Source organism: Antedon mediterranea, chromosome 8 (genome assembly GCF_964355755.1).
Source record: "Antedon mediterranea chromosome 8, ecAntMedi1.1, whole genome shotgun sequence".
NCBI classification, from domain to species: Eukaryota; Metazoa; Echinodermata; class Crinoidea; order Comatulida; family Antedonidae; genus Antedon; species Antedon mediterranea.
This window is the reverse complement of record NC_092677.1, coordinates 27,121,636-27,135,112: the sequence shown is the minus strand read 5'-3', so window position 1 is coordinate 27,135,112 and position 13,477 is coordinate 27,121,636. Positions and strand designations below refer to the sequence as shown.

General features: G+C 35.1%; 2 protein-coding genes across 2 annotated transcripts; both read left to right on the top strand.

Annotated features, from left to right (window-relative positions):
- The first annotated feature begins 109 nt into the window (after positions 1-109).
- LOC140056413 (targeting protein for Xklp2-A-like) lies at positions 110-7,503 on the top strand. Its single transcript, XM_072101780.1, has 13 exons — positions 110-359; positions 686-931; positions 1,339-1,965; positions 2,388-2,508; positions 2,739-3,234; positions 3,499-3,688; positions 3,935-4,073; positions 4,894-5,110; positions 5,300-5,398; positions 5,650-5,832; positions 5,962-6,111; positions 6,225-6,333; positions 6,594-7,503. Exons 1-13 carry the CDS (start codon positions 248-250, stop codon positions 6,881-6,883), a joined length of 2,979 nt encoding a protein of 992 aa, XP_071957881.1. The 5' UTR covers positions 110-247; the 3' UTR covers positions 6,884-7,503.
- A 977-nt stretch (positions 7,504-8,480) lies between these two features.
- Positions 8,481-13,184, top strand: LOC140056986 (uncharacterized). The gene is made up of 6 exons (XM_072102516.1): positions 8,481-8,738; positions 10,416-10,683; positions 11,610-11,800; positions 12,112-12,186; positions 12,493-12,612; positions 12,740-13,184. The coding sequence occupies exons 1-6, from the start codon at positions 8,530-8,532 to the stop codon at positions 12,888-12,890; spliced, it is 1,014 nt and encodes a 337-aa protein (XP_071958617.1). The 5' UTR covers positions 8,481-8,529; the 3' UTR covers positions 12,891-13,184.
- Positions 13,185-13,477: the final 293 nt, after the last annotated feature.

The following is a 13,477-nucleotide window of genomic DNA, read 5'->3' as shown; positions in this document are numbered from 1 at the left end:
AACATTTCTTCGGCGCTTCATATGTCTGGAAATCATTTTTTTAAACAACGCCCTCTATTGATTCAATGAATTTGAAGACTGTGATTGGTCAATTCGAACATCACCGGGAATTATAAAGTCCTTCCAGTTCTAGTGTTACAGTTTGGTTGTTTTTTACCTTAAAATTCGTAATTTTAAAGAATTCAAAATTGAATAAAAACAGAGGTAGGGTGTAAAATAGTGATTAGTGCATCAAGTTGTTGTGAAAATGGATGACAGTCTAAATCAAAATTGGGATTTTTTAGCCCCACAATTCGTCGATTTTTCTAAACCAGTCGATGATAGTTTTGAAGATGGTGACAACCCAGAAGAGTATTTCAGTGAGTTAAATTCGTTTGATAGCAAGGGCAAAAGGGCCTAGCCTTGTATACATTATGCGCCTGTTGTTATTTTTGTTTATGCATTATTATTATAGCATATTTCTGCTGCAAGGTTTAGCCTAGGCCTATAAGGCAGGTATTTTATTTATATAATGTCCAACAATAATGAATATTAAATTATTGTATTAAATAATAATATTTATTATATTTATTAATAAATAATAATAATTAAATATTCATATAAGACCTAGCTAGTTAGGTCTATAAACAATATCAATTAAGCCTCAGTTCAGTCTTAATGTAAGCATAACATTAACTTATTTCAGATTTTGATCATGAAAATAACATCCCAGTAGACATAGGCCTAGATGAAACGCCATCCTCAACTGTTGAAACACAGTCATCATTGTCTGTGAATGAGACCCAGGATACAGCAGCAGAGGTAGAGGAGGCTAAACCAAGTAGTTCTGAGGAGGAGACCACATGTAACCAAGAAGAATGTCTGAAAGAATCAGTTGGGATAGGCCTAGAAGTGATGAAAATATCTGCACCTACATTTCACTTTACTTCAGGTTGTGTTAATATTATGTATTTTTCTTACAGAACAAATATGATCTATACGACTATTTCAGTTTGTATAAATAATCAGTAATTAACCAAATAAAGTTGCAAGTGTAGCCCTCATCTTTAAAATATTACCATTGTTCTTCTAATAAGATACTGTACCACACTGTGAGTGAATCATTGTTTTAAAAGCCATGCTCATAAAGCCAACCATTATCCTACTGGGCAGGTACAGTACTTGGAATGCAGCCTGGCATTGTTCTTGAAGTGGGTAGGGTCACCTCAATCAAAATGACCTTGTCTAAAGTCAACTACACTGCAAGTACTGTAGTAATTTCAGTACATTAAAATATCGCCATGCAAATCTACAGCTAGTAATCCGTGTGATGATTCAATAATTAAAGTTTATTTTTAGATTCAAAAGGAGAAACAGAGACCGAAGACGACCTGCCGTCAGTACCAGTACACTCTACAGCTCCTATGTCACCAGTATTAAGTGACAACGACATGACATCAGTACCAGAGCACTCTGCAGCTCCTCCGCCACCAGTATTCAGTGAAGATGATGTACCACCACCGCCAAAGACAACTGAAGTCGTAGATGAAGAAACGGAGAATGCAATGCCAGAAAATGATTCACCAATGATGGCAGTTGATGAACAAACGGAGAAAGCAAAGCCAGAAAATGGTTCACCAAAGATGACAGTTACCAGAGATGAACATACCTTACCTTTGAAGGCAGTTGCAGAAGACGGACTTCAACCATCAGATTCATCAGACAAGAATGATGGACCAATATCAAATGATGCCGTTACCGTAGTGGTGACAACAGAAAATCGTGATCGAATAGTCACCTCAAGTATATCAGAGGACAGCCTGGAAGGTTCGTATCACGAGGAGGCTGAACAGAAAAATGTGGATGCCACTGCTCTGATCGAAGCCCCTGTCATCTCATTGCCAGTGTTTAGCCAAACAGTTGTGATGGAAGACGACGATAAGAAGATGAAGGAATATAGTCCTCCTTCAACAATTGTTCCATCAGGTTTGTATCCAATTCCTTAGTAAAATACATTAAGCACAGCTAACCCTCAGGCAACTAACTAACATCCCAATATATCTTGAGTCCGAAGGATTGAATGAATTCTTTGACAGGGCAAATCAGTACAATAAGTATAAAAGTCATTAAAATACTAACCCACATACAATTCAAGAATAAACATTTCAAGTTGTTTAAGTATCACATAGTGTAAGTCTAAAGTTCTGTCCGCACTATCAAACTAGTTTGACAAAAAAAAGTGTGATGTGCCCAAATATGGTGGAGGTATGACATTATGTCAATATATGGGCACATTACATTTGTTGTCACATAAAGTTTGATAGTGCAGACAGAGCTTTAGTATTTCAATTAACATGATTGCCTTATCATTTAGTTTACAAGAAAATTAATAATTACTTACATTTCAGTTGCTGTTAAGCCATACATACCAGTGAACTTAGTTACAAGCTGGACTTCAAGCTCTTCTGATGCTGAATCATCCAAAATCAAACCTGTTAATCAAATTAAAAAACCATTACATAAGAGAAGGTATAGTACTAGTGTTACTTTATGTATAATTATAGACAAACTAATCCAAGTGACTCTAGTTTTAACTGTTTGACATGGTTTTAAAGCTCTGTCCACACTATCAAACTAGTTTGACAAAAAAAGTGTGATGTACCCAAATAAGGTAGTGTATGCTTAAATATGGTATATTTTTTATTTTACTCTACTTTATTTTCCATTAATACAAATTATGTTTTTTTTGTTTCTTACAGAGGTAGTGAAAGCCAGGCAGAAAGTCGAATCACGCGTAGTATGACGAGGCCAAGACGCTCGCTCAGAGTAAAACCACGGCAATCCAATCAAACCGATTCAAATCTTCGAGCATCAAAAAGACGACGTACCGATTTGACGATCACAACAAACCACAAAAACACTTCCATTCCAAAACTAACAATGCCGCAGACACCAACTTTCCTTAGACGCAAGAAGCACTTCTTTACAGACAAACAGAAGAAGACGGAAGAACTGGAGATGCAGAGGATAGAAGAGCTGCAGAAACAAGCGGCAAATACAAGAAAGATGGCGGAGGAGTCGTACAAGAGATTGCAATGTTCCACCAAGTATGTGCCGGTCAGATCTCAGAAACCTGCAACGCAACCAAAGGAATTTGAATTTCAGACCAATACTAGAGTCACAAGATCGGTTGTACCGAATTCTGAATGTGACGATAAGGATTTCTTCTCTTCGCTACGAAAGCATGCAGAACCTGTAAGTTTCTTTGTTTTTCCTTCATTTATTTGGTCAAAATCATTTTCAATAACTGTATACAGTATTAGGAAAAAGAACAAGATTACAAGTGATATAGTATATTGGAGTTAGAATAGTATAAAACTTTAATAAAATTACATTCAGTAAAACATAAGATAAATTTTAAAAAATGCAGTTATTAAAAAATATATACAGTTTATTTTTTGTTTTGTTTTAAGCAACAATAATGACTTCCAATCTATCCTGCAAACATTTATTTTATAGCAAAAAAAAGCAAAAGGACCAACTATACCGCAACCATTCAACTTCTCTGCAAGCCAACACAAGCCAGGTTATGCAGAGGATGCTGGGAGTTCTCATCAAGCATACAAATCAATGGCAGAGCAGGTTATAGCCTTCCAAGTCAAGACACCAGAGAGATTCCAGACATGGAAACGTGCGCAGCAAAATAAAGGTATATAAAGCTATGTCTGCACTATTAAACTTTAACTTTTATTTATGATTTTGTACTTGTACTATACTTTTGTACTGTACCAGTGGAAAGAAAATTGTGAAAGTAAGCAAGCCGTGTACTATACTTTTGTACTGTACCAGTGGAAAGAAAATTTTGAAAGTAAGCAAGCCGCTGAAGTTTAATCTATTCTAAAACAAAATTGAATTTACCAAGTACCATGATACTAATGAACTGTTTGAATTACAGGACCTGTGATGCAGTCTATTCTACCAACTAAGTTAACATGCCCTAAGACACCAGCTCTTGAGACGAGAAAACGAAAACGACCCAACACAGCAGTTAGTGCAAAGGATAAGGAAGATAAAGAAGTTGAAGATATGAAAAGGTAATACTATGTCAATTCAAATAGCAGGAATAATATATTACAAAGGTAATAGGGCGTTATAACGCCGTATTAGTCAAATACTATACATGATTTGATAAATATGTCCACCTTGCAGCTGTTTGCAATGTTGGAGGTTTTCCAAAATTAGCTCTGTCTGCACTATCAAACTTTATATGACAAAAAAGTGTGATGTACCAAAAAATGGTAGTGATGCTTAAATATGGTAGTGATATGACATCATCATGTCCATATATGGGCACATCACATTTTTTGTCACATAAAGTTTGATAGTATAGACAGAGCTTAAGAAAACTCATACCGTTGATTCTAAATAATATATCAAATGACCCTTTGCTAACTTGAATTTCCTGACTATACTTTTTTCTATTCCTTGACCTGTAGCACACAACAGGTGCTCTATCTAATGATAAGAAATGTATACATTTATTCTGATTAAATTATAAACTATTATCTGGTAAATTGAATTAAAATTGTTTAAATTAGAAGACCTTGAAACAAAGTTTTTTACATTTTGCCCATTATTATTATATTTTCAATAAGTATACAGATATTTCTGTATAAAAGAAATTCAAATTGTTAAGTAGGTTTACAATATGATTTTGATGTTGCTTTTGCTTATGATTTTTATGTTTATTGAGGGATCTTAAAAAGTTTTTAAAAAAGTCTGTATTATTTACCTTATTTATCGTTTAAATGTACAATTTATTTAACATTTTCTGTTTTGATGACTTTCATTTTTTAATAAATATTTATGAATATAGAAAAAAAAAATTATATAAATTCACTTTGTCTTTACCAGTTACAAGTTCAAAGCAAATCCTGTGAATCCACGAGTAATGAGCAACTTCAACATCGGCATCAAAGTGCCCGTTCATAAGGAACCAACCAAGGCTATCGGTTTTGCATTTCACTCAACTAGACGAGAACGGGAAGTTGACCATACAAAGGAAGAGGAAGAAGAAAGGGTTGAGTTCCACGCCAAACCGGTTCCTGCCAAAATACTGCAGGGTGTAACGGTAAAAATATGTCATTTTATTGATTACTTAATTTTGTTGGATACTCTTAAGCTCTGTCTACACTATCAAACGTTATGTGACAAAAAAAATGTGATGTGCCCAAATATGGTAGTGATATGACATTATCATGTCCATATAATAAATAAATTGTTATACATTTATTCTAAATTATTTTAATTTTGTTTATAGGGATTACCTGATGCTAAGAAGTTACCATTAACGTGTGCTAAGTCACCGGCATTTGCACTCAAGAACAGGAAAAGAACGTTTGACTTTGACATCAAACCAGTATGTACTTTTCAAGTTAAACGTTTCACACTCAGCCCTAAGTTTGTTCATTTCTTGTCGATCACGCATGAAAGTTTTGTACGAAATTCAGAATGAGTAGTAACAGATCTATACCAATTTTTCATTATTTTTTATCCACCAACTGAATTCAAGTTCAGTGAACATATAGTGTGTTTAATTACCTTTTCCATGCTCAAGTAAATCGGGTAAAATTATTATATTATTTTGTAAGTATCTTTTGTTTAAATCAGGAGGAAGAAGAGATACCGCAACCAATAAAGGCACGTCCAGTTCCACATTCTGGCGTTCCTTTTATACCAAACTTGGCACACAAAACAACTGAGATCGCACCATTCTCATTTGCTGAGAGAGATGAAGCCATTGCTCTAAAAAAAGAAGAGAAGAAACAACAATTGTTTAAAGAGGAACAAAAGGTATGTTATGACATGTTTTTGTTACAATTGGGTTATTACAGTATGGTATCAACAAGTCAGGGATCATGCCAAAATTATTCTACTGCAGTACACAATGCAATACATGTTTTTTTTTTTTTCTCAATTTAGTTGCGGGAGTTCAAAGCACAGTTAATGCCAATATTTGACAATGTTTCTGGTTTGCCCGAGAAGAAAGCCAAGAAGACAACAACTCTAAAACCGTTTGGTCTTTCACACGAAGACGTTGGCGCAAAGAGGGCTGAAGAATGGAGCAAAAAGGTTGGTAGTACAGAGCTTTAAACACTCAGGGACTCAAATATGTGTAACCTGTCATTTTAAAAGTCATTGACAACAACTTCATATATTTATTATACTTTGTTTATAATTGACAGATGGCAGAAGAGTTGGAAGCAGAAAGACACCAGACTTTCCACGCCAGAGAAGCAAACGTTCTTTACAAAAAGCCATTTGTACCTCAGAAATCAGACAAGCCATTGACAGGTATGTACCAATGGCAAAACTACAAACGTCCTAAATGGACCAAGGATGAAAAGAAAAACACTTAAGCTCTGTCTACACTATCAAACTTTATGTGACAACAAAAATGTGATGTACCCATATATGGACATGATGATGTCATATCACTACCATATTTAGGCACATCACCCTTTTTTTTTTTCAAACTAATTTGATAGTGTAGACAGAGCTTTATATTCAAAATTGTTCATTACATAATTTCAATAAATTATTTAAATCAACAGAGATAAACGATTTTGCATTAAACTCCGACAAACGAGCTGAACAACGACAGCAATACGAAGATCAGAAGAGAATGCGAGAACACGAACTGAACCTCCACAAGGCTGAGATCGAACGGCAAGACGCAATAAAAGAACAAAAGGAGATTGAGCAGATGCGAGCCGCTATGGTACACAAATCAAATCCTATTCGCCATTACAAAGCTGTTGAAGTTGAACACAGCGACAAGAAATTAACAAAACCGAAAACGCCAAACTTTAGCGATAGGTTTAAAAATAGAACGGTGTTGTAAATATCTGCTATACATGTAAATAAAGATGTTTCGATTTTTATTCTTGTACACCGATTTAACCACAATAATTTGTAATTTTTTAATGTTGATAGCAATAACAAATACCTATCCTTATAATGTGATTAAATATTTTAAGGTTTTTTAATGGACATGTTGGCCAAGACCAAAGTGATACCCAACATAATCGTATTTACAATTTCATTAACAAAAATCATGCTTAGATATTTTCTGTTTGTAGTGTGTCAATTTTATTTTCTGTGTATAGCATTTGGTTTGATATGGATAACATTAATGTTTTAATGTGATTACAGCATTAATATTATTATTTCTTATTTTACAGCAACATGTTTTGTTTTTGGTAACTTTAAATCTTTGTTTATCATCTTAACTTAGGTTTGTCTGAACAGTACCTGTATGTACTGTACCGTCAACACGTCCTGTGTTCACAACACATACACCACTTTGCTCTTTTTCATATTTTAGGTGTGGACAATTTGGAGTAATTCAACATCTATTGTATATACGTAAACAATTTTGTAAAAAGTCAATTTAATTTACTAATGTGTAACACTTTAATTTTTAGGTTATTTGTATTCAAATAAATTAAAATTTAAATTTATCTGTCCATCAAAGACGTGTTTTGTTTTTACTTCTAAAAGGAATTAACTTTAATTAACCATAAGGAAATAAGCACGAACCGTGGGCTGATTTTATGAAGTGAAAAAATGAGATCTTAACCCAAATTGATTATTCATTTATCTTTGTGTGTAAAGTATTGGAAAGATCCATGTAATTTGCTAAACATCGGTGAAGTGAATTGTACAGTACAACTTTATTATCAACATACAGTACTGTATATACAGTAATGTTAATAATTAATTAATTGGTGTTTTGCAAATAAAATGGCTACACTTGTACCATTTATTACAAGCCTACAAATTACAATGATCATTTCCATGTTCCATTTCGATTTCCCCGAATTAACAAGTCACATAATATGCTACAGAAGTTTATTTGAAAAACTTGATGAAACCACAACTGACGCACTTTTTATTGGTTTGTTTTTTGTTTTGTATTAATTTGCTGGATGTTATGATGGGAACAATTAATTATCCAGTTGATTTGCCTTCTGGCTCCCTCTCTTCCTTCCTTTTAAAAAATACACGTTTTCAATAGTTTATGTTGAAATGTCCGTCAATTTTTACACACTGTAGGCCTATGTACTATTGCGTTTGTAGTTTAAAAGCTCCGTCTACACTATCAAACTTAAGTTTTACCAAAAAAAAGTGTGATATGCCCAAATTTGGTAGTGATATGTCGTCATCGTGTCCATATATGGGCACATCACATAAACTTTGATAGTGTAGATTTGAAGAAAATTAATAAAATATGATAAGTAAAATTTCAGCATTTACAGTGCGCAGCGCAACATGAAATATGGGTTACGGTATTATCGCGCGTGCATATGAAAACGACGCACGACGTCCTTTCGGAAGCGCGTAACACCAGATGCGCTTCCCTATGTGTTGCTATGACAGATATGCGTACCTACCTACCTCTTATGTACGTTGCTATTGCCTCCTCCTTCCGCGGCGGAAGATATTTTATTTAACTAGAGTGGATAAAACCAACAATGTTTCTTTGATATGGATGTTAATTTTGATAACGAAAATGCTACAACGTACAATTGCAGTTACGGTTTTAAAAAGATCTTTCCACCATTAAAGAAATTTCGTCAAATTGCGTCGATTGAGCTCACAAAAGCTCCGAAATTACAGCCACGAAAGTTTCCGATCGAGCCGATTGGTCCTAAACGCCATCTAGAGGCGATCTCACCGCATCTACCGAATATACAGTGAGTTAATGTTATTATATTATACATGATTTTATAGTTCCATGAATTTATACCCGGTTTGAACATCGAAAAAGTGCGACCAACCAATATTTAATAATTATTAACTTTTTCATGTATTTCAGTTAGGCTATGCGCGCCTCTGCTGGTATGTTTAGCGTTAAGTGTATAGACCTAGATATTTTCTAATTATGAACTAATTGAATCATATATGCGTTATTGGGCCTCTGATTGCATCTTTGTGTTTAATCTGATTATTAAATACACATCATTAACGAATAACCAATTATTTCTATTAAATCAAACTGCAGGAATCATACTAGGCCTACAGTCCAGTTTTAAACATCTTGCTACAGATTTTTATCATTGTTTTATAATTGAATAAAAAGTGTTACAGAGTACGGTGGTAATATAATGTTTATTGTGTACCAAATGTCATTATTCATTTCAGTAATTCAATTTAATTGTCCATTGACTGAATTAGGAAAAGTACATAGACGATGTTGTGACTTTTTAATGAACAACTTACACAAATAGGCCTATTTTTATTCAGTATTATAAGAACATCGTAATGGTTGGCACTTTAAAAAAGAAACAGTATACTCATAGATAATATCTCTATGGGATACTAGACTAGAATCTATCATTTTCTCAAAAACATTTTGGTCCCCAAACACGAGTCTACCAGTACACGCTAGCGACAACTGACCCTGGTCAGGACAAACGTCAATAATTTTCCCCCACAATTGTATTATGGCCATGTCGGAAATAGATTGTCATCATCCTTTTCTTTATTTCTCGTTGTGCCGGGCCATTGTTTTGGATTGACACAAAGAATGAACTTATACGCACCGAAATAGAATAGACCCAGCAGCAATGAGCTATTACGTAATACATTTATTTGTTTAAAAGGAATAAAAACAGGATGCCATAAGGTTACGTTTAGTTTGTATTAAAGCCTGCAGGATTAAGAAAGACAATGAATGAAGAAGATTTAAACAAAAGAAGAAAGGCTTTCTTGATCCAGTAGCAGCTGGATGGGGTTAATAGATATAAATAATTGGTTGGGGTTAACAAGAAGATCAATGCATAGGCTTTTACATATTTAGTACAAATTATTGTTCAGTAAATTAATTAACTGTGAGGGCTACCATGGCATCACCCAGAAGATGACATCCTCATTCCAATAACAACTTACTTTGGAAGATAGACTTGCCCCATGTCGTAGTCATTGGGGGTATTCTTTTTTTCCAATAGGCGTTTTCGATATATATCACTTTTTTTATCAGAACGAAATCTACTCTTGAGACAAAATATAGTTAGGCCTATACCATGAAGGAAAAAACAAATTCCCTTCATAATTATACAATAATACTTTTGTTGGTTTCATGGCAATCGAGGTCAAAACTATTTTTATCAATGTTTAGCCTATACAAAATAAAATTATTTAATCAAAAACGGCAGCGTCATCTCGAATCAATTAATATAGGCCTATAGTCTAGATAGTAAGCTAATATCCCTTCACATCACCTAAGCATAACTCAGTGAATTCCCACGTTTTGAAAGAAGTATAATTTTGTCAAATATCGGACAGAAAATCTGATCATTGAGCATGGTTATCTATCAGATCATAAGACCACCACATTAAAGATTTCAATTATTTCTTATTTATTTTATTAGACTGTTTCATGACAAGCCTATAGTAAGAGCACCAGCGCCTTTAGACTTCCAAGTTGAACCAAACTTGAGTACTGGTGGTAAGCCACAGAAGTATCACAAACCAGCAGCGAATATCTCGGAGGCATTGCCAGCTTTACCAGAAGCTAATAACGTTGATGAGTATTCGGAAGAGGTTGATAAAGAAACCATTGACGAGTTGTGTAGCGTTTTCAGGTGGAAATCCACTACTAGAGCGGCTACCGAACAGGCTTGTTTGCCTGTCATTGAGGTATCATGATTGCTAACTTCAGACCTCATTATTATTACATTTCACACAGCTTTATATAAATAAGGTTTATCGCGCGCAAATAGCGTGCGCGACGCATGGTGGGAAGGATTAGTACGTGATTTGTTGTTTTGTACGTACGCGTCTTGAAGTTTGCTAACAAAATCCTTCCCATCATGCATTGTGCAATGACGTTTCCTCGCGAAATCAAGCTATTTGCGATCATATAGCGTGCGCGACGCATGATGGGAAGGATTTGGGAGCAAACGTCACAACGCGTACGTACGTGATTTGTTGTTTGTACGTACGCGTACCAAACCCTACCCATCATGCATTGTGCAATGACGTTTCTCCTCGCGAAATCAAGCTATTTGTGATCAACCTTATTAAGCCGGCAGTATGTGGTTATCTTATCCTGTTTAATAGGGTTATTACTAGTGACCGATAGTAATTAGTTCGTTGAACCCTATAATTTGCTTCATAACAGGATTTTCAATGAATTAATATTTCATTTTAATTAATGCAAGCTGATTACTAATGCGAAAAACGAAATCAGAGACAAGAGCATTTGAAACAAACAGTTGAACGTTATAAAGCTTGGTTCCCACTTGAACGTAAGGAAATAAGCCCAGTGTTGACCAATAAAAAACGACGTTTGTTGGGATTATAGTCAGCTTACGCGCTTTCCTCCTTGCGTTGCGTTCAATAGGCACCAAGCTTTTTTAGAGTTTGAACGCCCATCATTTTTTAATATAGCAACACAAATAACCTCATATTCTACCTTATTAATAATATAATCATTTGTTTTTAATCACCTGTTCTATTTTATTGTTTGTAACATGTGTTCTGTCATTGTGAACGTTTTATCCTGTGCCACTGTTGCAAATTTAAAGATTCAACAAAGATTATCATTTTAATATTTTAACCAGAAACCACCTTTACGAACCACACTGGAAGCAAATGCTGATCTGGTCATGAGTAAACCAAAGCGTTACGAATCCGCACCACGTCTTTGGCAACGTGTTGCAACGCGTTGGGACCTACCGCAGGAGAGATCTACTGTGCCGAGTATCTCAACACGTAAGATGTTGACTGCTGCAACACACACAATGGATAAACTGTACGTTACTTATCTGTCAATCTTGTTTCCCACTAGGACGCAAGGCAATGACGTAAACGCAACGCACGCGTGTTAACCAATGACAAGCGAGAGTTCGAATAATCCATCGCTTGTGATTGGTTCACTAACTTACGTTGTGTTACGTCCTTGTGTTGCGTCTCTAGTGGGACCAAGAATTACTCAGCAATTTTATATTAATTAGCATATTATTATAAACATATCATTAAAACATTATATTTTTTTATTTGTAATGTAATTGAACTTTTTATTTCATTTTATAAACATTAACACATTTTCTTTGTTTTTTAAAGACCATGCAGCAACAACGTGCCAATCAAAGAAAACACGTATCGATTGTCCATAGATGACAAACTGACATCAACATAGTGAGTTAAAACTTTGTACCAAATTGGACACAGCGCAAGAACGTAAGCGCACCGCAAGTAATTTGACCAACCACGACGCGTGAATCATCCCAACTGTCGCTTGTTTTTGGTTTTTTTTTATTAAATTTCTGCCATATACAATACATAAAAAACCAAAACAAATATAAAATGCAAGGAAAGACCAAAGAGATGCTAAACACCTATAGTTGGTCAACTCACATATATTGCGTCGGCGTTTCGAGTTGGAACCAAGCTTTTCAATTCAATTCCGTTTTTTATTAATTGATAAAATGATTTTCTTTCTAGTGTACGGCAAACACCAGGCTACGCTGGTTTTGTACCTCGTACACCACTTGAAGTTCCAATGGCAAGGGGCAGGCTAACTGCTGATTATACGCCGAGCAGTACAATGAGGAGCTCATTCAGGTAGGCCTACTTCATAATGTTACATGCCTACATTCGGATTGGCCGCCGGGGGAGCAAGGGTACGCATTTCACTTCTTAGAGAGTAAGCCTAGCTCAGACTAACAAACACATATTTTACATTTTACAGACCATTTCCATCTGAAATGCTTCATCGTTTATCACACTGTAGAAGGGGGCCGTTATCGAAGACTGTGACGCTAACCTACCCGTTCAACCCGTTCAGCAAAGTCGACCAGAGAGCCTTCTCCAAGAACTTAGTCGACGGTCGCAGTAGTTAAACAAGAAAATATATTTATATTAAATCAATAACTAATTAATTCTTGCTAATTATATTATTGATGACGTAAAATAAGTGACAAATTCAGTGATTGTTTCAAACGAGTTACTTTCTTGGAGCTTTGGATATAATTTCAGGACGATCAAACTAAACACATTGGTCACGTGACAGGGGAACACAGCAGCAGACGACAGCTAGGGGACACAGGCTCGCTCGGCACCGCGCAGGACAGAGTCGTAGTACTTAGTCTTACTCCAAGTAGCTAGCCTAGGTGGTCCAAGCAAAAAATGGACCTAAATCAAAACCTGAAATAGAGGGCTTACGATTATGTTTTTCTTCAATAATAGAAGATTCATATTTAATTCACAGTACATATGATATGTTTGGTTAAACAACTAAATCACGTGTAACTTACCACAGCAAAATCCGTGTATGCTTCCAGACCATTTTGATTGGGACAAAGTTTCAAAATGACGTCACATATTGGACTTCTACGCATGTGCAAATTTTCAAATAACGTTTCATCCCGGGCTAACACGCATGCGTAAATTAGTTTTTATTATAATTATTACTAATTCCTTTGTCTTA